The following is a 27,247-nucleotide window of genomic DNA, read 5'->3' on the forward strand; positions in this document are numbered from 1 at the left end:
AATGATCGATGCTACAGTTGTGGCAGTGTAGGGCATATTGCTCGCCACTGCAAAAAGAAACCTATACCGAAAAGGAAACATGGGAAATCTTACAGACCTCCACCATATAATACGCGATATGGTGAAGGACAGAAAACAAAACATTCAGATTGACGCGAGGAACCCCATTTCAACACTGATGACAACAATCACAACAGTGAGAAATGGGAATCAATAAAACCAGTTGAAATCTTGGATTTGACTAATGTGTTTGCCTTAACCTTACCGGAAAACGAAAAACCTTATTATTGGCTAAAAATCGGGAAAAAGGATGTCAAATTTCTTTGCGATAGTGGTGCATGCAGATCAGTGTTAAGAGACACCATTCCAGGTGTCACTCCGAGTCGACAACAAATTTCTGTGGTATCTGCAGATGGGAAAGTGACATTGTTACCGATTTCCAAACCAATAAAAATTTTAGATGAGGGACTAAGTCCATACAAGGTCACTATGGTCTTGAGTGGAGAGTGTCCTATAAATTTGTTGGGGAGAGACCTGTTACAAAAATTGCAAATAGCTTTAATACCAACAGAAGAAGGGTATAAACCCAAAAAAGTGAATTTTCTGGAGTCCTTCGTAGTTGACGCTATGGGGGACCCAGTAAAGGTCGATTCACTAGAATTATGACTGATGGCCACTTTAGGGGCGGAGGACTTTCCAGACGTCCCTGCCACCCTTTGGTCATCGGGAAAAGCTGATGTGGGCTTACTTAAAACAGCGAAACCAGTTGAAGTATTGCCTAAAACGACTTATCGACCAAGACTTAAACAATATCCATTAAAACAGAACGCTATTATTGGCATCACCCCTGTAATACGGGATATGGTGAAAGCTGGTATTTTGATTGAAGACCCAACTTGTGAATGTAATACACCGATATTTCCTGTTAAAAAAGTGGAATCTGGAGTTTGGAGAATGGTGCATGATTTACGACAGGTAAATAAATCCATACAATCACGTGCTCCGTGTGTGCCAGACCCGCACACATTATTGAACAGTTTAAAACCTGACAAAAAATGGTTTACAGTGATTGATTTGAGCAATGCCTTTTTCTCCATTCCGTTACACAAAAATTCACGTCATTGGTTCCGATTTACATTTAATGGGAAAAAATATACATATACAAGATTACCACAAGGGTTTACAGATAGTCCTACAATTTTTTCACAGGAAATGTCTTCGTGTATTGCTGATTTTAAACATCCTGAATCTTCTCAGATTCTTTTGTATGTTGACGACATCTTAATTGCTTCACCGACTGAAGATGAGAACAAGACTGTATCAATAGCTTTGTTCCAATATTTAGCGAATACAGGTAACAAAGCTTCTTTGGATAAATTGCAGTTCTGTCAAGAAGAAGTAGTTTTCTTAGGACATCTTTTGTCAAGAAAGGGAAGAGAGTTGACAACTAAGAGAAAACAGACAATTTTGCAGGTTCCTCGACCTAAGACGAAAAAACAGATGATGACGTTTTTGGGACTGTGCAATTATTGCAGAACTTGGATTCCGCATTATGCACAAGTTACCCAACCATTATTGACACTTATATACCAAGACGAAATGGCACTGAAAGACTCTATTCAGTGGACCGAAGAGGGCAGTAAAGCATTTACAGAATTAAAAAATTTGATAGCAAACACTAGCGTCTTAGCTTTACCTGACTATGACAAACCTTTTGTTCAAACAGTTGACTGCAAAGACAAATACATGACTTCAGTCCTGTTACAAAAGCATGGACAAAAGCTGAGACCAGTTGCATTTTATTCTAAAAGACTGGATCCAGTAGCTGCAGCTCTTCCAGCATGTGTTAGAGCAGTGTGTGCCGCAGCGTTGGCAGTTCAGTCGTCAGCTGAACTAGTACTTTTTCATCCCACAACGCTGATGGTACCACACTCAGTTGACTTATTGATTACAGGCACAAAAATGACCTTCTTGTCACCAGCACGACATTTGTCTATCATGACAACCCTGCTGGAACAACCACATATAACTGTTGAGAGGTGCAATAGCATTAACCCAGCGACACTTATACCTCTACCTGTGGACGGAGAACCACATTCATGCGTTGACAGAATAAATGAGAACTGCAAACCACGACCAGACTTAAAAGACATACCTTTACCTGACAGCATCTACCTGTACGTTGATGGCTCTGCGTCTAGGTCAGACGCAGGGGCTAACAGGGTAGGCTATGCTGTTGTGACCGATGTTGAAATTGTTGCTGATGGCTCATTACCAAACACGTATTCAGCACAAGCAGCAGAAATTGTTGCATTGACTGAAGCGTGTAAATGGGCGGAAGGGAGAACGGTGACGATTTTTACGGACAGTCAATATGCGTTTTCCACACTTCACTGCTTTGCAGCTCAGTGGAACCGCAGAGGAATGACTACATCGAACGGAAAATCTGTCGAACATGCAGATTTATTGAGAGGCTTATTGAAAGCTATCCTCCTTCCAAAAAGTGTAGCTGTATGCAAATGTGCAGCGCACACGAGAGCTAAAGACAGAATTAGCTCAGGCAATGCGAGAGCGGACACAGCAGCCAAGAACGCCGCTCAGACTACTTTCAATTTGGTCAATCAAGAAATGCGTGAATTAGTGCCTACACAAGTTTTAAAGGACATGCAAGCGTTAGCTACAAAGTCCGAAAAAGATTTGTGGCTTGCCGATGGTGCTAAGCTCGTTGATGAGTTGTATAAAATAGACAACAAACCATGTTTACCGAGAAACATGTTCCCTATGGTGGCTCGATTGAGCCATGGTAGTTCACATATATCAACAGGGGGCATGGTGTTTATAGCAGGGAAAGTATTCCATTTAAGCAGAGGTTTCAATTCGTATGCAAAAAACTTTTGTCGGAGTTGTTTGATTTGCTGTAAACACAATCCACAAGGTAACATGCGACCAAAAAGAGGAACATTTCCACAAGGGTCACACCCCTTTGAAGTGGTCCACATGGATTTCATTGAACTAAGCACAAGTAATTCTTATAAATACTGTTTGGTGTTAATTGATTTATTCACCAAATGGGTGGAAATTGTGCCTTCAAAGAAATCCGATGCATTATCCGTTGCAAAAGCATTATGCAAACATATTATTCCAGAACATGGCATACCAAGAATAATTTGGAGTGATAATGGACCACATTTTGTTAATGACGTAATCACCAAAATTTCTGAACATTTAGGTATTAAATTAAAAAACCACTGTGCATATCATCCACAGAGTGCAGGATTGGTTGAAAGAACGAATGGCACAATAAAAAATCGACTCAGAAAAACCATGGAGGCAACAGGCAAACCTTGGCCTGAATGTCTGTTTTTGGTTAAATTATATATGAGAATAACACCCACTAATAATGGCTTAACGCCTTTTGAGATCTTGCATGGCAGACCTTTCATCCTCCCATTATGGGAAGGTGTGCCCTGGCAAGAAAATGAATCAGATCCAGGCGCTTTGTTGGCAAAATGGTTGTGTGAAATGTTTACAACAAAAGAGGTTCAGTCAGCCTGTGTACTGCCGCAGTCTGCCCTGTTGTCTCCACAGGAGCAGAAGCTGCTTCGCCCCGGAGACCACGTGCTGATCAGAGCAATTAAACGGAAGTCCTGGTCGGCGCCAAAGTGGGAGGGGCCATTCACCGTGCTGATAACAACGCCAACTGCCATCAAAATCGCCGAGAGGTCCACCTGGGTGCATCAAAGCCACTGCAAAATCGTTCACCAACCAGATCCGGAGCAGGTGGAAGAGAGACGGAGCCAAACCACTCAATAGCCATGGGTTTGGTCCACATCATCTTGCTGTATGAATTAGTGGAGGCAATCCAGATGACGCACGTAAAGCCTCCCATTCCATCAGCCTGCCAAACTCCACCATTGCAACCAACGATGACAGAAAAGTGCCCTAGCATGGCACATCCTGTAGCCTGCTTGCCACTACAAGATGCAGGAATCATCTCATTTCCTCTTAACATCCTCAGGAACGAAGCACGACAAACGGGAAGTGATTACCCTCATGGTTCTTGGTACGCTCGTATCAAGTCAGGGAAGACTTGGACCACTGGTTGGGACTCCGTTGTGGTCCATTCTGAGCCCAAAACAAAATGGGTTCAAAATAGCTGTGCCCAAGAAGCAAAACGAATTGTCAGAAAGATAACTCGAGGGAACTGGTTAGGAACTGGAACTGGCACAATGACAGATATCCAACTCGTTATCGTAACCCACAAGGTTGCAGGATGCATGGACTTGAGACTCTGTCCTGATTTTCGTGAACATCACACTGGTTTTCCTGTAACTATATGCATGATGTCATCTTTGACAACACCAGTCGTGACATCGCCTTTCCAGCGCAAACCACACATCAAACCGACAGCCTGGATGGAAACACCTGACAAAAAAGCCCAAAATTCAGATGTCATGGATGCATTATATCAACCATTTGCAGGAGAAACACATGACTGGAATCCGTTGTTATCAAACACGTGGTATCGTTATGCTACAGTCATTGCTAAACAAAATAGGAAAAGTAATTGCTTTGTTTGTTCTTTTATGCCACATTCTGTAACGCAACAAAGAGTGCATTCAAAGGTATTTGGAGATAAAATGGCTCGAGCTGCGTATATGTTAATATCTTCGCATAAACCTGATCAACATTTTCCAGTTCTTCGCAATGCTTCGAGAGGAGAGATTGTTCCAAGTTTGGATACCATTTTGGAAACTGAAAATCAGGTTATGACCGAGAGCGGATTGCGATTACCAGTATGCGTTGCAATGTACGGTACAGGTCAAAATCTAGGTTTTATAGATGAGAATAGATGTTTATACGTGCTACCGTTAAACACCAATGTCACCATTTTACCTGTATCTTCACATCTTTGGTGGTTATGTGGTTGGAAAGTGTATTCTTTTATTCCTCCGAAAGCCTACGGTATGTGCGCACCTGTTACTGTAACTGACAATACTTTCATCGTTACCAGTCGTCCAGCACACCATCATGTGAAAAGAAGAGTGTCGTTTAAGCCCCACGATTCGATCTGGGGAACTGATGTTCCAGAACAATTCAAACACCATAGCACGGGAAGTAAGGTAATGTTAGCTCTTTTTCCACAAATTGGAGTAGCTAAAAACATGCTACGAATTGAAACAATTGACTACAGGTTTCAAGTGTTTGTAAACGCCAGTTTGGAAGTAGATGAAATGCAAAACACTGAAATTGCAGCAATTAGACAAATGGTGCTGCAAAATAGAATGGTTTTGGACCTTTTGACAGCGCCACAAGGGGGCGTCTGTGCTATGGTGGGTGATACTTGTTGTACGTACATACCCGAAGAAGCGAATTCCATAAACATGACTGATGCTCTGTCTGTTGTCAGGGATCTCAGAGATGCCATGGCCAAAGATCACCGGCCTGATCAACCGTGGATCTTTGACGGGCTCTTTGGGGGCTCTTGGTATAAGACTTTGCTCAGAATGTTTATCCCATTCGCAATTGTGATTGTACTTATTTTCTTAGTCATTGGTTGTATTATTCCATGCTTAAGAACAATGCTAATGAAAATGATAACTAATTCCCAGGTGAATTACGCAAAGGTTTTGTATCAACAAATGCGTGAAGGGGACCCAGTGTTGTAGCTAGGGATAGTACACCATGGCCAGAGAGTGGTTGCTCCAAAGAACAAAAGCAAAAAAAGAAAACGGAGAGCCGAGAAGGAGTTTTCCTCATTAAAAACCCTCAAAGATGGAGAGGTTATATATCACAGCAGCAAAATTGTGATAGAGGTTTTTCGCCTTCTCCATGGTAAGTTAAATAATATTAGACGTTGGATAGATGAGATTAGAATGGTTCCCTGTGCAATTAGTATGACGTGCATGCATGAAATCTTTTGGAAATGTATGAACTGATGTTTAAATGTACAACAGGAGGGAATGATAGAGTGTTTATGCACATTAGTAAACATATTACGTTATTTCATGTTTAGATTAAGTAAACATATGTTTTTTCATGTTTAGCTTAGTATATATTATGAATTGTGCACGTTTAATTTCAGTCTAATTTAGTTAAATAAAACTATCAGTCTTATTAGTTCAATAGCCGTTGGAAGGAAAAGGCAGCGGCTCCAACTTCAATCTGAGACCCGCCCAACACTGAGTTGTTCGTAACCGATTGGACGGGAAAGGTCGACTTGTTCGCAACTGATTGGACAACAGATCGCCACTCTGTATGTTTAAAAACTTGTCAGAGCGGGAGCTCGGTCTTTTTTGCTCTTTTGCTCTTTCTCTTTGTTTTTCTGTGCTCATGTCTTCGTCCCACCGAGACGAGAAGTGCCTTTTCTGTCTCATTAGAATAAAGTAGTTTTTTGTTCACCATCTATTGTACTTGCTGATATTTTTATCAAGTGAACTCCAGACAATGCGCGAACCAGGAAAGACAAACGAAGTTTTAACCGGACACATTCATTTTAACTCTCTCATGCCCCCTGCTGGACAGTGAGGTTTTTTTCACTTTAGTTCCATTTCTATTCATTGTGCCAAAAACTGAAAATGTGGGCCGAATTGAGAAAAAAAATTTCGACTGGCGAAGTCATTTTGAGAGATTACCCAAATGAAAGGCGGTGCACCTTATAATCAGGATAATAAGGTAAACTTTGATTTCTCACCCTTATCTCGACAATATACCCATTTTTCATCGTCGTCGAAGCTTGCCGTGGTGGCGCACCACAGCCTGCCGCTTGGGATCCCGTCGCGGGTGCACGCGGCGTATTGCTGACGCTTGAAGGTGAAGGGAAAGTGGCATGTCCCCTCCTCGACGTACTTTCCGAACACCGCCGCATCTGCTCGGGTGCAGGCAAAAACATTGGTCAGAAGAGACGGCAGAGTGAAGCTTTGCCAAACAGGGAGACATTTTTTGCTTGTGTATCAGACAGCGGTTCATTCATTTTGACTCTCTCGTGCCCCCTGCTGCACAGTGAGGGGGTTTTCACTCTAGCTACAAATCAATGAATCCGACCTGACTGACAAATGGACTCAATTAAAGAACGAATTGCGGATTCAAACAGATTTCAACCGCCCTCCCCGTCCACATGACAATAACCAGTGTCTGAAATGGCTCTGCCCGAATGCCCGGGGCGTGCAACTTTTCCGTCGGGCGTACAACTTACAAAACGTCTCAGCCCTAGTGGCCGACTTCAAGGAAAATAACACATAAAAAAATGTCTGAATTTCGGTTTGTTTGGCAATTTGCATACTCGGCACGACAGCCAATCAGAAGCCTGCTAAGTGCTTCCGTCTTTCCCGAGAAGTTATAAGGGGCATTTGGATCTCATTTTCCAAAGTAGACGGACAGAACCTCAGCCCCAGAAGATTCAAAAGAAGGTAATAAATAAAATTAAATTATAAATAGAAACAAGAGATAAAGTTACACAGAAAATGACACCCTTCACATTGCTTAAAAAAAGAAAAAAAAGATTGACCCAAAAAAGAATATTCATATAATGCAAAACCAAAAACATGATTGCAATTTTTAGGAAAACACATTCCGTTTCTAGGCAAAGCAGCGGCGGCGGCGGTGGCGGGCAAGATTTGCCAAGAAGGCAGGCAACATTTGCCGGTCTGGTGTGTCGTTCGCGCACGAAGTGGCTTGTTGAGGTGATCGACTGGAGACGGCTCCTATTTGGGAGCCGCCCAGAGCAGCCGACTGCTCCCTTTCACTTGAAGTCGCACCTCAAAATCCGTAGTCGAAATCACGCACGCATGCAATAAGCCACGTCAATTGAAAAATACATACATTATATAATGTCAGGGTTAAACCCAAAACATTATCACCAATTGTGAAAGAAGACACAAAGACATGAGATATAACTTGCAAGGAGAGTGTTCAGAGATAGTTCAGTAACATCCATCCGACCCACTCTGAAAACAGTCTCTGGCCTCCTTGCTTTTATTGAAAGTTTGGGAATGTCTGATTACAAAAATCTCAACCGTCTAAAGGGAAGGGGAGCAGTTTATACCGGTTGAGACTGGTGCAAACACAAGCATATCTTGAGAAAAGCAGAAACAGACTGTTCAAGGAGACATTCTGTTATTGAATGTCTTAAGAGAAAGTCATAACAAAAATACATGAGCTATGTGCGAGTGTTAGTAACTTGGATAATACAAAGCAAACTAGTTTACGAATATAATGTGACTACATGATATGCAGTTTTATTCCAACATATAATAATAATAATAATAATAATAAGAAGAAGAAGAAGAAGAAGAAGAAGAAGAAGAAGAAGAAGAAGAAGAAGAAGAAGAAGAAGAAGAAGAAGAAAAAGAAGAATCAGAATTATAAAAATCTTTATTCGTCCCACAATGGGGAAATTTGCAATAATAATAATAATAATAATAATAATAATAATAATAATAATAATAATAATAATAATAATAATATAATAATAATACATTCCATTTATAAGCGCCTTTCAAAACTATAATTATTATGTTTTTGCATTTGTAAGTGGTTGTAGACTGTACAATCATTATTTTTGGTAGTAAATTAATTTGGATCGGATACTCTTATTTTTTTCAGCAACAAGTTAGTTTTTGCTTGTTTTTCATCTTTCACTCCACATTTCAAATTTGGATCGGATTGGATACTCTTCTTATTTTTTTTCAGCAACAAGTTAGTTTTTGCTTGTTTTTCATCTTTCACTTCGTATTTCAAATTGCTGTCAAATTCTGACAAATGACCCCATTGTGGGAGTATTAAAGGCTTTCTGATTCTGATTCTTCAAAAAAATACATCCAAAAAAGGGAGGAATCTCACCGATTGTAAGCAGGGGAGCAACACCACAGAGTATCAGCACAAGCCATCGGAGGGCTTTGTCCTTCTTCATCTTTGACCTCGAGGAAAAAAAGACTTCTTGTCTCAAATGAGACAACAAGCAACTACTCAGGAGTTGCGCTGCATGGTATTTATATGCCCACAAGGGGAGGTGCGAGACCTCTGTCATCCAATTTACTTTGTCAGAGAGGGCGTGGCTTTATGATGACCCCCGGCGCGTCATGACGACTCATACTCGCTACTCCGTGAGAGAGAGAAAAAAATATATATCATAAAGCCCCACGTGGAGTCTTGAATTGTAAAGATCACAGCCACCCTATAGTCATAACAGTTGTGTAAGTAAATCACGTCTGCTTGCTTCTCTGTACGGCCCTACATACTCATCGTCCTCTTTTCAGTGAAACAGTGTGGTTGTTTTATCTCGCTCTCTACATTCTTGTTCCTGTTTTCCATCTCTTTCCTGTTGCTGCCTCTCCTGTTCCTCTTTTTCTATTTTCGCTTGCCTTGCTCTTTTGTTCACCTGCCTCTCTCTATCCTGCTATTTTCATCCATACGTAAGTATGCTGAATACCTTCTTTGTTCATTTGTTTTTCCTTACAGTTCGTTTTGTTTCTGATTTTTTTGCTGTAAGTCTTTTGTTCCCGCCGTCGAAAGTTTGCCGTTAAAATCATACTTTTTTTATCCAATACGGTAACAGTTTTAGTGCTTCTGGATCTTATTTTTCTACCACTGTCCAATCTTTACATTCTAGGTTGTCTATTTCTTTTTTACGTTGTTTACTTTGCCCTTTTCCTATTTTGGCAATTTGGTCCCAACTATGGTGAGTGCTCCTAGGGAGTCCTAATAGTTGGGGATGTTGTTAGTGAGGTGGTGATCAATGCCTTATTGTGGTAATTGTCAAGCTTCTACCCTGGTGAGGGCGGACAATTCTTCCCTCTTCATCCACAACAAGTCACCACTTACAATCTCACTGTTTGGTATGGAGTTCCAAACCGAGTGGTAATCTTACTCCCATTCACACACACATGTTCACACACCTTTAACGTGTTTTCTTATTTTGCCAGAGGACACCGCCGCCCCTTGCAGAATTTAACTGTATCCTTTTCAACAGGCGAGTCTGCCCTCGCGCTAACTTTAACTGGTCTTTACTTTTACCTGATAGAGTCTAGAATTGTCAGGGTTTTACACTTCGTCGCCTAACTCGTCTCCCCCTGAATACCGGTATTTTTATTTCACTTGTCACACATCATCGAGGAAAAGTTGTCACTCATAATCGCCTGGATCTGGGAAAAGATCAAAAATGTTAAAAGATATTTCATTGTCATAGTCAACATCATCTTTATTAACATTAACACTGTTTTCGTCGTCGTCATGTTGTGGGATCGCTGACCGCTTTTGGTATTGAAGTGAAACCATGTGTCAGTGAGCTGAGCTGTTTCCTAAATCTGAATCACGCTTCCTTCGTAACAGCAGGGGGTACACCCCATTCACTTTAAACGTCGTGGGCGCAACAGTAGTAACAAATTGGACAAGCAGAACTTGGATACAGGGAATGCAGCAACCCCCACACAATGTCCAGAGAGCTGAAAAATAAAATGTAAGCGAAATTAAGACAGACACTAAATTTGTACGTGACAAAGGTATTCCTCCACAATTCTGATGACAAGGGCGGGTTCACGCTGGAATGATCCATCCAGTTCAGTGTGCGGAGCCTTCCGGGCGAGGTTGAACGTCACTGTTCACCAAACATCGCACACGCTCCATTGGCCTCAACCAAGAGCACATCGACCGCCAATCAGTCCCAGAACGCCATCAGAGATGTGACTGTCACTCGTTTTGCTTCCAATAACCCAATAGGTCAGTGCCGTTGGACGGTCTGCGGCTGGATGGATGCATGGCTTGAGGAACCCGCAATAAGAAGAAAGGAGCGTCAGCGCAGAGCGCCGATGCGTATGTGGAACTGTTGCGGCTTGGAATTGAAGCAGATTTATGTGGAACAGGAGATGTGAGACAATCTCTTTTCGTCAATGGATGCTACAGCTGCGTGTTTGCTTTCAACATTTAGCTTGTAGTTGACATGCACATTCCACCATGATGTCCCTCATCCACTGGTGGAAAGACGCTTTGATCCTCTCCTCTTTCAGAACTGTTTCATCATTCTGTGTCATCACAAAGAGGGTACAGCAAGTCCTGAAGAATGAATGTCTCTCTGTGTCTTTGTTTTGTCATATTGTCTCTATGCTGTCATATTATTTGTTATTTAGTTTTTTTTTGTTCTTTTGACTTCAAGACGGCGCCGCGAGAGTGGCTGCCTTTCCAGCAGCTCATGTATTTCGTTTTTCTACTTTCATTCCTTTCATCACTTTGCTGCTGTGAAATGTAAATTTCTCCACTGTGAGACTAATAAAGGCATATCCAATCCAATCCAATCCAATCCAATAGGCTCCTTCCGTATAATTTGCATGCTCGTGGACACTGTAGTGGAGATGGTGGATCCCGGCAACACGTGTCATTCATTTCCATCTGATTCCAAATAAAAATGGATCACTAACGTGCAGCAATATGGTTAACCAATTCATACTCATCTGGTACGCCACGAGGAACTCCAAATGCACCAATGTTAGTGAAATCTCAAACTCACAGGGACGTGCCACGTCGGAAACGGAGAAGCCCTTTTTCCGTCATCGACAATAGCGCATGTGTATCCTCTGCTGCGAACGGAAGCATAGTCATTGGAAAGCTCTCAATTATTTTCTATATCATTCTAACTCTTATTACATGATAACTCCCCATTTAATAATTAAAATAATACCACAATAAACTCCTTATCTGCCAATAAAATTGTCAAAAATAAACTTGCACATGACACATCACATCAAAACTTGATTAACACTAAAAAATAAAAGAAATAAAAAATAATAAACAGTCTAACTTATGGTGACTGAAACACAATAACCTGTGGTATTGAATGGTAACTTATCATAAATGGCATTTTTACCACACCACCACCATATGTCACTACGTGATAAGGGTGTAAAACGTTCATCAACAGTTTCAATTTCAAAACACTGAGAAACATTCAATGAACCCAATATTGTACCAGTTCCAATCCTGTTGATACACGTGAAATTTCCCATTGCAACTTTGTTAGAAAACAGTGGTTTCTTCTTCTGTGGACCTGTAAGGGGGAATGCTTTATCTAATATGGCACAACTTCTCGTGGGGTTAGTCTTGGTCATAACCTGTAAAAGACAACTTTTATTCAAAACAGAAGGAACTATTTGCAGTAGTGGTCATGGTCCCACGGAGACCACACAGTCTTGATCAGTGGTGTTTTCAGCCTGTTCCGCCATGAGGAGCCAGTTGTTGTTTTGGCCAGAGACGCCAGTAAAAACTTGGAACCAATCGTCAGTAGTTTGAAGCACTGTTGCTTTAACTCCTGCTCTAATTGTTGCCTTAGTTAATTCTGGTTTCTTTAATTGTACTGAGTAAGTCTGGCACAACCGGATTGGGTAACATGTGTCATATCCTGTCCTCCATTGGCACAACAGAAATTCCCAACAGGTGCATCCTAGCCACATTCACGAAGTAGTTTGGGGCATTTCTGGGTTTAAGAGCTGTCCTGACTTCAGATCTACGGTTAAAATTAAGGTTCTGCCATTGTTTTTCTCTATCAGTGATATGAGTGGCCTTTGATGTTTAGCATATTTGGTTGTAGTATATGTTGACCAATCATAACCCTGAGGATCTGCCACTAGTGTTTCCCAACCCCCTTTTCTATCGTTAATCATGTACCAAAAACTCCTATCTGTTGTGACGTATACTCCCTTGTGTCGTAACTGAGTAACTGTTAGGGTGATTACTGTGGTTTTATTTTGTGGAATGCATACTCTGAGTAGACTAAAATGTTGGTGTTGGCCACAGGCAGGATCTGTGATGTTTTGTTTTATGTTCAAATCAGAGTACCGTTTGTCAGGTTGTTGTAACTGTACCTGTGCATGAAATAGTAAACTTGTTCCTGTGATAATCAGTCCAATTGCGGTTATTATTATTATTATCGTTACTCCTGATTTCATTTTAATTTGAGCCATGTTTTCAAGTATCCCCTGGTTCCCTCTAAAGTCTCACAAGGCTGTGGACAATCTTCACCGGGTTTGAGATGACTACACACTAAAAGTGCAGCCCCCTTTGTAGTCGGACTTTACCTTGCAAGACGGTAGGAAACCCGAGAACCCTTCCAACAAGCCCTTTTATTAATGTTAAGCAGATTCCTTACTTACAGACAGTGTATTGTAGGTGTTCAAATACCTGACATGTTTCGGCGACTACTTCCGCCTTCGTCAGAGTGTCACGGATGTTGCTGTGACGCGCCATTTTCAGCTGGTGTTGCTATGAGGGCGTGTGGATGTGGCTATGAATTGAAGTAGATGGGTTCTGTCTTGTGCTGTAAGATTTGTGCGTTTTTTGAGTGTCCTGTCTGTTTTGAGTCTGTCCTGTACTATCTGAATGGTGGCTTTGGTGGGTGTTTTTGTGAAAAGTGAGGTGACGTCATGTGATATGAACATTTCGTCTTTCTGTAATTTTATGGTGGCGAGTTCTGTGGCGAGTTGCTTTGAGTTCTCGCAGTGTTGGTCCGTGTGTCCCAGTAGCGGTTTTATTATTTCCGATGGTGCTTTAGAGAGGTTGTATGTGACTGATCCAATGCTGTCTACTATGGGGCGGAGGGGTGTATCGGGTTTATGTATTTTTGGCGTGCCGTAAATCCTGGGGATGATGTTTGCTGTAGGTACTAGGTGGTTGTACGACTCTTTGTTTATTTTATTTTCGTTTAATAGGGGTTTGAGAAGTGCTTTAAGTTTGTTTTTCTTTTCTTCTGTTGGGTCTTTCTTTAATATTTCATAGGCGTCGTCCTGTAATAATTGCTGCATCTGTTTTTCGTATTTTTCTGTGTCCATAATAACTGTTGTTCTGCCTTTGTCTGCGGGGGGTATTGTGATGTCTTTGTTTTTTGATAGTGTTATCATGGCTCTTGCTTCCTCTTTGGTAATATTGCTGGGTGGTGGTTTGGCCGTTTTTAAAATGCCTGCTATTTCATTGCGTAGTGCTGCTTTTTGTCCTGGGTTCTGTATTTTTTCACACGCTAATTCCGTTGCGAGAATGAAATCGTCGTATGGTATTTTTTTGGGGTGACTGCGTAGTTGAGACCTTTTGATAATATGCTGCGTTCTGCTTGTGTGAGGTTGTGGCGTGACATGTTATGTATCCATTTGTCGTTTGTCTGAAATGTGTTTGATTCGGCCTTTTTCTGTTGCGTGATGAGTTTGTCTAATTTCCGGATGTGTCGGTTTTTGGTCGCGGTGAATTCCTGTTCGTGTATGTTGTGAAGTTGTCCGTGTAGCGTTGTTTTTGTGTTATTGTCCATGGGGAACCGGAGTTCGAATTGCTCCGTTTGCCGCTGTAGATCACTGCTAATGTTATTGAGTTTGTTTGCTGTGCATCGTATTCGTTCTTTTATCAGAGTCATCCGCACCTTTTTGATGATTCTTTCCGCGTTCCTGGTTGGGATCGGGTTTTTAATCCTCAGACTGGCCTGTTAGTTCTGACAGGTAGGTCACGCCCTCATAGCAACACCAGCTGAAAATGGCGCGTCACAGCAACATCCGTGACACTCTGACGAAGGCGGAAGTAGTCGCTGAAACATGTCAGGTATTTGAACACCTACAATACACTGTCTGTAAGTAAGGAATCTGCTTAACATTAGTTATCAAGTAGACAGGATGAAATTAGTACAACGAAGCCCTTTTATTTATTGTCTTTTATCTCTATTACAATAAATACCACAATGCTATGGTAATGACGCACATAAAAACTACTACACTGAAAATCACGATAAAAGCAGTTAATTTAATCATATTTTAAAATCTTTTTGCAATGAATTAAATGAATCCAAGTGTTTCATTCTGCTATTTTTAAGGCTGTCGGTGTAGTCAACAGTACTTGGTAAAGACCTTCCCACTTTGGTGAATACCAATGCTTCTTCTTGATGCTTTTAATCAGCACCCAATCTCCTGGTTCTATCAGTTGGTCTTTTTGTGGAGAAATGGATGATGTTTGCTCATCATTATTTGGGTTGTCTAATTTGTTGATATTTTGCAACATCTTTGTCATGTAATCTGCTAAATTACTATCTTCATTTGTTTCCCATTCATTTTTAAAATATGGTAATTGGTATGGTCGCCCAAACATAATTTATAATAATAATAATAATAAGGTGTTAACCCGTTAGTACTAGTTATGTTAATGTGTAATTTAAACAAGTCTAGGCATTGAGTCCATTGTCTGCCTGTTTCTTCCATGCATTTCTTTAATCTGTTTTTTATTGTTCCATTCATTCTTTCTACTAGTCCTGCGCTCTGTGGGAGATAACCACAATGTCGTTTTAAATCAATATGAAATGCTCTGCCTATGTTGTCTATTATCTGGTTACCAAAATGTGAACCATTATCACTGTATATCTTTTCTGGAATACCATATCTTGGTATAATGTCTTTACATAACGCTTTTGCTACGGTAAGTGCTTCTGGATGTTTGGTTGGAAATAATTCAATCCATTTTAGAAAATGAATCTATGATTACCAAACAATTTTTTTTACCTTCACTTTGATTCAATTCAATGAAATCCATGTGTATACATGTATGTATCAGTAAGCGCGCGTGAGTAACAGGTTTACCAACGGACATAACCATACCTTTATTATTCCAATATTGAGCAAATGTGTGTGTAATTGCAAACGCATATTGACTATCTGTATAGATGGTAACACTTTGACCCGTCATCAATTTATAAGCTTCAATAAACGCAGTAATTTCAGCTGCTTGTGCAAAATAATGTTGGGGTAAAGCATCAGCTTTTAAAATTTGATCATACGTAACTACAGCATAACCAGTTCTTGTCTTTCCCAGATCATCCTTTCGTGATGAACCATCCACAAACAAAGTATAGCCTTCAGTTAAAGGCGTGTCCTGTAAGTCTGGCCTACTCTTAGCAGTTAATTTGGTAATAATAATAGTCTAATTTGGTTGAATAATATACTACGGTACGTAAGTTACTACCATGCATTTGGGTTAGGACAAATGTCCTAAAATGTCCTTTGCAATCGACCATTTGGTAAAAGGTTTTATTATAGTCAGGCAGAGCTAGTGTAGAAGTGCTGACCAATGCTCGTTTGAGATCACAAAAGGCCTTTTCTGCCTCAGGAGTCATTTTTTTTTTCCATTTCTAAATTATCTCGCGTGCCTGATCCAACCTACTTGGGGGCCGATTCTGGCCCGCGCGCCGTATGTTTGACATACCTGGTCTATATCGACCAATGTTTTTTTTTTTTTTTTTTTTCACAAATTAAACCCTCAATCTTCTGATGTTGACATTTATCACACATTCCAATGGTAGTTTTCACAACATCAATTTTCAAATGCAACAAATTAATTCAAATTTCAAAACATCATTATTTTTACACTTTATTTTTTGTCTCTCTCTTTCCTGATATAAAATGTAAATTTTAACTCACGTTACCCTCTGAAATCTAAAAATTGATACTTTGGGACTTTTCCGGACCCAACCCGCATTTCCCTCTGTTTGAAAATGCGGTTTGTGTCAAATAATGTTGGCAATTTTCTTGCCTTCCGGCACTTCCCTTGCTTACAACCACACGGCCATAATATGCTAAATTTGCCCTTTGCCCAATCGTTATATTTTAATAACGTTTTAATTCAGCCAACATCTCTTTCAGAATAAGGTTATTCACCTCTTTTAATCAACGTCACTTCGGCACCTCAGATCGAAGGCAGTTTGATTTTGAATGTCCGAGTAGGACTGACCACATTCCAACACTTCGTCCATCAGAAACAAGTGTGTTGTCAACTTTTATACATTCGGGACGCCCCTAAATACTGCCTGAGAGCTATGGCTCGAAACGCGCATCGCGCTACCTTTTTTCCCCCTTTTATTGCTTCTATGAATTTGGTCCAGTTCTTCAACGCACAGGGCGGACTCTGTAACTGGGTTCGTTCAGTAGGACAGCAATTCAAATTTACATTTGTGGTTTCTCCTTCTTCAACCCCCAATCGGGGGAGGAGAACTTGCATATTGCATCCACAAAAGTCTGCTGTTTGAATCCCACTGTATATTACATGAATTACGACACGTTATCGCAATTCCAATCACACTCAGACGCACTCACGGCCGAAACAGCTGGCGCTTCACTCACAGACAGTCAAGCTCACACAGGTGCACAAAGGCACCGACACACAGACCCACAGACACAAGGGTGATCAGTCCTTGTGTATTTTCACTTCATCGCCCCTGAGATTTTCCTCTTTTGGTGGCTTTCTGTCTAACATTTCTCTTGCTTCTCTGTACGGCCCTACATACTCATCCTCCTCTTTTCTGTGAAACAACATAGTTGTTTTATCTCACTCCCTACATTCTTGTTCCTGTTTTCTATCTCTTTCCTGTTGCTGCCTCTCCTGTTCCTCTTTTTCTATGTTAACTTGCCTTGCTCTTTTTTCACCTGCCTCTCTGTCCTTCCATTTCTTTTTTTTACGTTGTGTTACTTTGCCCTTTTCCCATTTTGGCAATTTGGTCCCAACTATGATGAGTGCTCCTAGGGAGTCCTAATAGTTGGGGATGTTCTTAGTGAGGTGGTGATCAATGCCTTATTGTGGTAATTGTCAAGCTTCTACCCCGGTGAGGGCGGACAATTCTTGCCTCTGCATCCACAATAAGTCACCACTTACAATCTCACTGTTTAATATGGAGTTTGAAACCTAGTGGTAATCTTACTCCCATTCACACACACACACATGTTCACACACTTAACGCGTTTTCACTTCGCCTAACTCTCTCCCAAAATGCGTCGCCTAACTCTCTCCCTGAATACCGGTATTTTTATTTCACTTCGCCTAACTCGCTCCCAAAATGCCGGTATTTTTATTTCGCCTAACTCTCTCCCAAAATGCATCGCCTAACTCTCTCCCTGAATACCGGTATTTTTATTTCACTTCGCCTAACTCTCTCCCAAAATGCCTGTATTTTTATGTCGCCTAACTCTCTCCCAAAATGCCAGAGGATGCCGCCGCCCTTGCAGAATTTAACTGTATCAACAGGCGAGTCTGCCCTCGCGCGGACTTTAACTGGTCTTTACTTTACCTGATAGAGTCTAGAATTGTCAGGGTTTTACACTTCGTCGCCTAACTCTCTCCCTGAATACCGGTATTTTTATTTCGCCTAACTGACTCCCAAAATGCAGATTTTTTTTATTACTAGTATTTTTATTTCACTTGTCACACATTCATTCTTTAAGTGAAATATTTTACTCACGTCTCCGTGTGCCTGGGTCTCCGTCAACCTTCGGATCCCAGCCCGAGAGGGAGGAACCAGTCCCGAAAAGGGTATTAGTTGCTGTGGCCAGAGACTTGCCTGGATGTCTCTCCCATGCTGGGATCGTCAGGTTTGTTGGAATCCGGCTCGAAGGACAAATTCAATGTTAGGGTTAAACCCAAACCTTTTCACCAATTGTGAAAGAAAAACACAAAGACGTGAGAACTGGACTTGCAAGGAGAGTGTTCAGAGACTGTTCCGTAACATTCATCCGACCCACTCTGAAAACAATCTCTGGTCCCCTTGCTTTTATTGAAAGTTTGGGAGTGCCTGGTTACAAGGTCTCAACCGTCTATAGGGAGGGGGAGCACACCGGTTGAGACTGGTGCAAAACACAAGCATATTTTGAGATAAGCAGGACACTGTTCAAGGAGACATTCTGTTATTGTGTCTGTGTAGGGGGTTAGAAACTACCTCTGTTATTGTATGTTAGTCGATTAGACTACCAAGTCAGGAGAGGGCGCTACGCGCCTGTGAATGGAACAGAGGAAGGCGATGTAGGCTCAGCTCACGCATGCCCATTTGTCATAAATGCCGTTGTGTGAATCTGATTAACACGGTTGTCTCGTGTCGTCTTTCCTCGTTGTTCACAGGTATTCAAAATAATAAGTGTTAGACATTCTCAAGATGTTAAAGTAATTGGGGACTTATTGGGCGATGCAATATATGAAACCTTGTTTTGTGGCTTTGCTGAATATTTTGTGGCTTTGATGAATTTGGATTTTTGGATGTCAATTGTAGTTCCCAGTACAACACACACGAGCGGGCAGACGTGCATAAGCATGTGCGAATGTGGAGGATATATACAATGTATAGATGTTGAATGTATAGATCTACACATGAATGTATTCTGATATTGAAATTGCTGAATTAATGTTTTGATGAGTAAATGGTGATAAATGCCGTTGTGTGAAGCTGATTAACACGCTTGTCTCGTGTCGTCTTTCCTCGTCGTTCACAGTGCTACCTGCCTGTGACGCATTTGGACCGACCCTGGTATCCCCTAGGCCTGAGGCCAGTTACAATTGGGGGCTCGTCCGGGATACGTGCCGCTAGTGGGCAGAGTGGGAGGTGCTGCGAAGAGAACCTGTGCCTAAAGCTTCAGGGAAGACTGTAGTGCTGTCCGTTCTCCAGAGAGTAGAGGCTTCAGGGACTAACGATGGCTCCCACAACTCCACGACGGGTATTGATTTTCAAGATCCAAAAGAGACTATTAGCTTTGAATGTCAATCAGCTACTAACTGTTGCCGGCGCAGTGGATGAGAGTGATACTGAGGACCTTGCGGCCCTTAGTGAACCAGAACTGTTTGATGTGATTATTGACTATGTCAGAGGTGACAAATTAAGACACATAGAAGATGAAGGCATGTCTCAACTCCTTCACCTCGATGACATGATCAGCGAGCTCCTAGATGCCCCGGAGGAACCTACTGGGGAAGGAGCTGACCTGAGAGGAGAAGTTGAGGTTCCATATCTTCCACTGAGAGACATCCACACACCGGGCAGGAACGTCACCACTCCATCGCCATTCAGGATCATCGCCAACAGTTCAGGTGGTGCTCCTCCTGAACATGCCGGCTTATCCTCCGGTATGGGGGAGAAGGTGGTGAAGTACACAGATGTAGCTGCTCTGTTTCCACGGAGGGAGTTCAAAATTTATGGTGGTCAGATTTCTGACACCGGGTCTGAACTGTCATACCGTAGCCTGTGTAGACAAATGGATGAGGGACTACAAGAAGGGTTTAGCGAGTCTGAGGTTATCCGCACTGTGTCGAAGATAACTAAACCTGGAACATTCCGAGACATGCTAAGTGATACAGAGGGTCTTACAATGTCACAGTTAAAAACAATTTTACGATCACATATCAGAGATAAGAGCAGCTCTGAGCTCTTCAACGAACTCAGTACCGCTCAGCAGCGAGTCCCCACAGCAATTTTTATATAGACTAATGGGTTTGAAGCAAAGAATTATGTTTGAGTCACAACAACCAGGTGCAGATTTTGGTTACGATCAAAAACTTGTCCAAGGTACATTTCTGCACACACTCTATCAAGGGCTAAATGAGAAGAATTATCATGTCAGATGTGATCTCAAACCATTCCTTACCGATTTACAGGTTCGTGATGATGTCCTGTTAGAACAACTTACCAAGTCCACAAGTGAAGAGGCTGAGAGGGTGAAACGTCTCAGTACTGTGACTAAAAATCGATCTGTGAATGTCCATGCTGCTCAAACTAATCAAACTGACCAGATTAACCAGACCAAAGTTGACTCTGAATTACAGGCTAACCGTGCTGCCATTCTCGAGCTGACTGCACAAGTGACCGCACTAACCAAACACTTTGCCCAAGTTGTTAAACCTACAGAATCGGCGCCTCAGGTAGATCCAGGTCCGTCTCTGACTCGATCCTCGACGCGCGACCCCAGACACCAACGAATGAGACTAGGGGCAGGTGTCAGGCCTGTGTGCGGAAGAACATTAAGAGCTGCCCTCACTGTTTCATTTGTGGTCAGGAAGGACATAGAGCTGTGGGCTGTCTGCGAAGAAAGGCACTGGGAAACGGGGAAAGATCACTGGAGTGAGGCTTCCAGTGATCAATGCCAATGATAACCCTCCAGTACAAATCAACTTGGTTGAACCAGTAGCATCCATAAGTCTGACGACGCAGTGTCAGTCAACATCAAAAAAACATGTAGCACAACTAATTGGCAAGCAATGTATGGTCTCATGTGCACTCAATGGGGTCCCACTCCAAATGCTGCTTGACTCAGGGTCTCAAGTGACCGTGGTGAGTAGGGCGTGGGTAGAGGAAGCACTGCCCAACGTAACCATTCAGCCACTTTCATCCCTATTTCCGGACCAACCGTTTGAGGTATCTGCAGCGAATGGCACAGCGGTTCCCTTTGATGGGTGGGTAAATGTGGGGTTGCAGATACGGAGTTGAAGCCATGGACATGCTGACATACAAGTGCCCATACTAATCAGTACGAGTTGTGTGAACTGTCCTCTCTTAGGAAGCAATGTGATTGCAGAAATGATCAAAGAGAATAATGAACAGGTGGACATTGGAGCCATACTGAAAGAAGCCATGAGTGTCAGTGAACGCACAGTAGAGACCTTGATTTCTGTGCTTCAGAAATTGGGCCCTGATCAGACATTCCTCCAGTACCCTGTGTGTGTTGGGAAGAAGGGACTCATTATTCCTGCGGGCAAGGTATGGGAGGTGAAGTGCAGAGTCAGAGCATGGGCCAAGGGGGGAACAATGCTATTTGAGCCCAGGATAGGGAACAGCTGCCCTGAGGGGCTAGAGCCGTTCTCCTCGTTAGTACATGTACCCAGTGGGCCGACAAAAATGGTAAAAATTCCCATTCAGAATGTTAGTAAACATGACATTCATCTTCCACAGAGAACTGTTCTCGGCTCAATTGAGGAAGTTACTGGGGTCATGCCCTTTAAGGAGTGCTCCGACAATCCAAAGCCGCTAAACAGTCCCACCGTTCAAATCTGCTCGGCTCTGACCACAGACAAGTGGCATCCTCCGGTTGACTTGTCACATCTTAAAGAGGAAGAACAGGGGATTGCCAGGGACATGTTGTATGAAGAGTCAGATGTCTTTGCAAGAGGTGATGCTGATATAGGTTGCATTCCAAACCTGCAACTCAAGATCCAACTCACTGACAACACGCCGGTGCAAAAGCGTTACAATGCCATTCCAAAACCCCTTTATCAGGAGGTGAAAGACTATGTGCAAAACCTACTTCACCATGGTTGGATAAGAAAATCCACTTCAGCATACTCATCTCCTGTCGTCTGTGTTAGAAAAAAAGATAAAAGCTTGCGCCTGTGCGTTGACTTTAGGGAACTAAATCGCAAAACTGTCCCTGATCGTCATCCACTCCCACGCATTCAAGATCTGCTAGATAACCTGGGGGGCTACTCTTGGTTCTCAATACTTGACCAAGGCAGCGCTTACCACCAGGGCTTTGTTGATGACAGTTCCAGGCATCTAACGGCTTTCAGCACCCCTTGGGGGCTGTACGAGTGGCTCCGCCTCCCATTTGGCCTAACTAATGCGCCAGCAGCCTTTCAAAGATGTATGGAGGACGTTCTTGATGGCCTGAGGGACGAATGCTGCTCTCCTTATCTGGATGACGTGCTCTGCTTTTCAAAATCATTTCACGAACACATAGAGGACCTGAGGAAAGTGCTTAACCGGCTGCGGGAGCATGGCATAAAGCTACGTCCGAATAAATGTGAACTGTTCAGACGACAAGTGAGGTACTTGGGTCGTCTCGTGTCAAGTGATGGTGTCCGCATAGACCCTAAAGACCTGGAAGCCGTTTTGCAGTTAAAAGAGAGACAACCACGCAATGTAGGGGAAGTCAGAGCTCTATTGGGGTTCTTGGGCTACTATAGATCCTTCGTACAGGACTTTGCCAGGATTGCACGGCCGCTGTTTAAACTGGTAGAGGGGGCCACTCAGCCTGACCAGAGGCCAGTTCACAACACCGCTGCACGCCAAAGGAAAGTCACCAAGTTAGGCCAGCTTCCCTCTGGTAACCCTGTTCAGTGGGGCCCCGAACACAGTGCTGTGGTCTCCCGCCTGGTAGATGTATTGACTGGTCCACCTATTTTAGCCTACCCAGACTTTAATCTGCCCTTTGTGTTAAATACGGACGCATCCAATGAAGGTCTGGGGGCTGTGCTTTATCAGCAGCAGGGAGGATTTCCACTTCACAATAAAGTACAGGCCAGGCAAGGCGAATGCTGATGCCGACACACTGTCGCGTTATCCAGTTAAGCTGGAGGGACACACAGAGGAGTACACTGAAACTTTGCCCCCAGACGTGGTTTCCACCATATGGCAGGGGGACAAGGCTGTGGCTGTGGAGGATGTGCCATGGATGGCGGTGTTGCAACTCACCTCTGATGGTGAGGATTTTCTTCCGGTGACAGTCCCCGTTATCACTCCAGATGATATCAGAGCTGCTCAGGAAGAGGATGCGTCAATCTCTGAGGTAATGACACTGAAGAGGAGGGGATGGAACCCCAATGACAAAGATAAAAGACAAATGGGACCAGAGGCAAGGAGACTAGTACACGAATGGAATAGACTGAAACTGGACAAGGGGATTTTATACAGACAGGCCGGGAAATGGAAACAGCTCGTTCTCCCTAGTAAGCTGAAGTCGACGGTGCTTAAACACCTGCATGATGACATGGGTCATGTTGGAGCTGACAAGGTGATCAACCTTGCAAGGCAGAGGTTCTATTGGCCATTCATGCAGCACGAAATAGAAAACTACATCATTCGCCAGTGTTCCTGCATTAAACAGAAACGACCCACCATTCCGGAAAAAGCACCCATGGGCAACATCACTACTAGTGCCCCATTTGAGCTCATTTCTATTGATTATCTCCATCTGGAGCCAAGTAAAGGAGGCCATGAGTATATTCTAGTCCTGGTAGACCACTTTACTCGTTTTGCACAAGCCTACCCGACTAAGAATAAGTCAGGCAAGGTTGCTGCTGAGAAAATCTTTACTGATTTTATTCCACGGTTCGCTTATCCAGAGACTACATCATGATCAAGGTCGGGAGTTTGAAAACAGTCTATTCCAGTGGCTTCAACAGTTGTCTGGCATTGCGCATTCCCGAACCACCCCATACCATCCGCAGAGCAACCCTGTAGAACGTATGAATAGAACATTGTTGCAGATGCTACGCACTCTCCAAGAAGAAAGGAAAGCTGAGTGGAAAGACTATTTGCCTCATGTAGTTCATGCGTACAACTGTACAAGACATGAGTCCACTGGCTATTCACCGTTCTTCCTCCTCTATGGAAGGTCTCCCCGGTTGCCCATCGACTTAGATCTTGGTCTGACAGCGGACGAAGAAGTAAAAAGCCGACAGGAATATGCACGTAAGTGGGCCTGTCGAATGCAAGATGCTTACAGAATTGCCTCCGAGAACAGTCAAAAGAGCGCTAAAAAAAGGAAGAAATACTATGACCGTGGTGTTAAAGGCATTGCACTCCAGCCAGGGGATCGTGTACTTGTCAGGAACCTATCTGAGAGGGGTGGACCTGGCAAGCTCCGGGCTTACTGGGAGGAAAAAGTCCACAGGGTCACTGAAAGAATGGGAGATGGGCCAGTGTACAAGGTACAGGCAGAAAACGGAGACAAAACTACCTATGTGTTGCACCGTAATCTCTGAATGTCTGTCAATGATTTGCCAGTTGAACAGCCAAATAAAAAGAAAAAACAGCTAGACAGACGGGCAAATAAACAGAAAAAACAGCTAGACAGACAGGCTTATAGCAGGGAAGCAGTTGGGCAGGAGTCTGGATATTCAGATGAAGAGGAGGGATGTTCATACAATCTCCGACGGTTACCTGTGTATACAAGGAAGACAGGCAGTCATCAGGTGTCTCAACCTGAACCGCACAATTTAAGAGCTGTGGCATCAGAATTCCACCCCCAGGCACAAACTACGGAACCAGAGGATGGGCAGCAGCTAGAGGAAGCGTTTCCATTGGTCGTACCAGCATCATTACCAAAACCAACACCAGCTGACAGCCTGCCTGCTGAGGGAAGCCCGGAACAACTTGTAATGGATGATAATGAGGGTGATGCAGGAGCGCCGGCGGAGTTGGTGGAATCGGACAACGCGTCACAAAGTGGAATGGAATCGCTGCCACGAAGGTCTACTCGTACTCTAAGACCCAGAGAGATATTCACATATGAACAATTGGGTCATCCATCATACCAGGCCTGGAGACCTGGGGCAAATGTGTTGTTTACTTCAGAATCAGAATACCTTTATTCGTCCCGCAATGGGGAAATTTGCAGTCCACAGCAGCAATTGAAGAGGGATGGGGTTGGGGTGGGAGTGAAAGGATAGAAAACAAGATATTCTAAGCATAACAAAATAAAAATGTCAACTGTATACTGTGCAAATGTAGATGTGCAAAAACCGTTCTATAAACAAGACTGTACATAGTGCAGAATCAAGAAATGCATTTAGATATATTGCAACAACCCATAAGTGTCCAGTTTTTTTTTTTTTTTTTTCACATGTGATCATTGTATATCTTTCACTCCCACCCCAACCCCATCCCTCTTCAATTGCTGCTGTGGACTGTAAATTTCCCCATTGCGGGACGAATAAAGGTATTCTGATTCTGATTCTGATTGGGAATTGTGAAGCCTGACAGCAGTCGGTAGGAACGAGCGGCGGTACCTCTCCTTCTTGCAGCGCGGGTGTAATAGTCTCTGGCTAAAGGAGCTACCCAGAGCTGTCAGGATGGGCAGGAGGGGGTGGGAGGGGCTGTCCGTCATAGCTTTTAGTTTAGCTAGCGTCCGTCTGTTGCCCACCTCCTCTAGAGAGTCCAGCGAGCAGCCCACGACAGAACTGGCCCGCTTGACAAAGCGCTCCAGTCTTTTTCTGTCCCGGGTGGTGATGCTGCCTGACCAGCAGACAATGCCATAGTGGATGGCTGATGCCACCACAGAGTCATAGAAGGTCTTTAGGAGTGACCCCTGAACTCCAAAAGACCTCAGTTTCCTGAGGAGGAAGAGGCGACTCTGTCCCTTTTTGATTAGGGCATCCGTGTTTGTTGTCCAGTCCAGTTTATTGTTGAGAGTAACACCCAGGTACTTGTAGGAGGTCACCCTCTCAATGTCCGAACCCTGGATGTTCAATGGTGCAGGTGACGATTGTTTCCTGCAGAAGTCCATCACCAGCTCCTTGGTTTTGCCGGTGTTGATCTGGAGGTGATTCTGCTGGCACCAGTCCACAAAGTCCTTTGTCAGTCCCCTGTACTCCCTATCATCTCCCTCTGTAATGAGGCCGACAATAGCTGAATCGTCAGAGAACTTCTGAAGGTGGCAGGTTGGGGTGTTGTAATTGAAGTCCGAGGTGTAGAGGGTGAAGAGGAATGGAGCCAGGACTGTTCCCTGCGGCGCTCCGGTGCTGCAGAGAAGCCTGCCCGACTCACAGTTCTTTACTCTCACGTACTGTGGCCTGTTTGTGAGGTAATCTGTAATCCAGGATGTGAGGTGATGGTCGACTCCGGCATGCCGCAGCTTGTCCCCCAGTAGACTTGGCTGGATGGTGTTGAAGGCACTGGAGAAATCGAAGAATGTGATCCTCACCGTGCTCCCAGCATTCTCCAGGTGCAGCAATGGAGGAGGTAGATGATGGCATCCTCCACACCGATGCTGGGCTGGTAGGCAAACTGTAGCGGGTCCAGCGATGAGCTTGCCAGCGGCCGCAGGTGGGCGAGGACGAGTCTCTCCAGCGTCTTCATCAGGTGAGACGTCAGCGCCACCGGTCTGTAGCTGTTGAGCTCTTTGGGGTTGGCAATCTTGGGCACTGGGACCAGGCATGACGTTTTCCACAGCTGTGGAACTCTGCCCAGCTTCAGGCTCAGGTTGAACAAGTGCTGGACAATGACACACAGCTGGTCGGAGCAGGTCTTGAGGAGTCGGGAACTGAAATCATCCGGACCTGCTGCCTTCCTCACCTGCATCCTCCTCAGTTGGTTCCTCACCTGCGCAGTTGTGACAGACAGGCAGGAACCAGGAGGCAGAGTGGCGGCTGAGGGTGTGGCAACGGTTGGGAGCGCAGATGTTGGTTGTGGAAAGCTGGTCGTGAGAGGGGGCAGGGAGGGTAAGGCCACAGTGAGAGTTGGTGCAGGTGCAGCTACAGGTGAAGTTGACGGTGGGCCGGGGGCGGCTGGCGTCTTGTCAAACCGATTGAAAAAGCGGTTGAGTTCATCTGCCCAGTCCTTGTCTTTTTCGTTCAATGTCACTGGGCTTTTGTGGCCTGAGATGTTTTTCAGGCCCTTCCAGACACCAGCGACATTGCTGGCTTGCAGCTGCTCCTCCATTTTCATCCTGTAGCCCTTCTTCCCCTCTCTGATCTTCCTCCTCAGTTGGATCTG

At 43.6% G+C, this 27,247-nt stretch overlaps 1 protein-coding gene and 1 long non-coding RNA gene across 3 annotated transcripts in view; one reads left to right on the top strand and one right to left on the bottom strand.

The window, feature by feature from the left end:
* Window positions 1-9,039, bottom strand: part of LOC148886019 (C-type mannose receptor 2-like) — a 31,749-nt gene extending 22,710 nt beyond the window's left edge. The window contains exons 1-2 of the mRNA XM_089017167.1: window positions 8,842-9,039; window positions 6,695-6,868 (exon numbers count right to left, since the gene is read on the bottom strand). Coding sequence (XP_088873293.1) covers window positions 6,695-6,868; window positions 8,842-9,028 — 361 coding nt within the window. The 5' untranslated portion in view covers window positions 9,029-9,039. The remainder of the gene's footprint in view (window positions 1-6,694; window positions 6,869-8,841) is intronic.
* Window positions 9,040-9,201: 162 nt separating this feature from the next.
* LOC148886020 (uncharacterized) lies at window positions 9,202-13,144 on the top strand. Of its 2 annotated transcripts, none has more exons than XR_016117876.1 (3): window positions 9,202-9,413; window positions 9,611-9,679; window positions 9,762-13,144. It is a non-coding gene; the product is annotated as an uncharacterized LOC148886020 (long non-coding RNA). The 2 variants fall into 2 exon arrangements; XR_016117877.1 differs by lacking the exon at window positions 9,202-9,413 and having other exon boundaries at window positions 9,424-9,679; window positions 9,762-9,836; window positions 9,924-13,144.
* The last annotated feature ends 14,103 nt before the right edge of the window (window positions 13,145-27,247 follow it).

Source organism: Hippocampus bargibanti, linkage group LG16 (genome assembly GCF_051943395.1).
Source record: "Hippocampus bargibanti isolate YZ-2025 linkage group LG16, ASM5194339v1, whole genome shotgun sequence".
In the NCBI taxonomy this organism is placed as follows: domain Eukaryota; kingdom Metazoa; phylum Chordata; class Actinopteri; order Syngnathiformes; family Syngnathidae; genus Hippocampus; species Hippocampus bargibanti.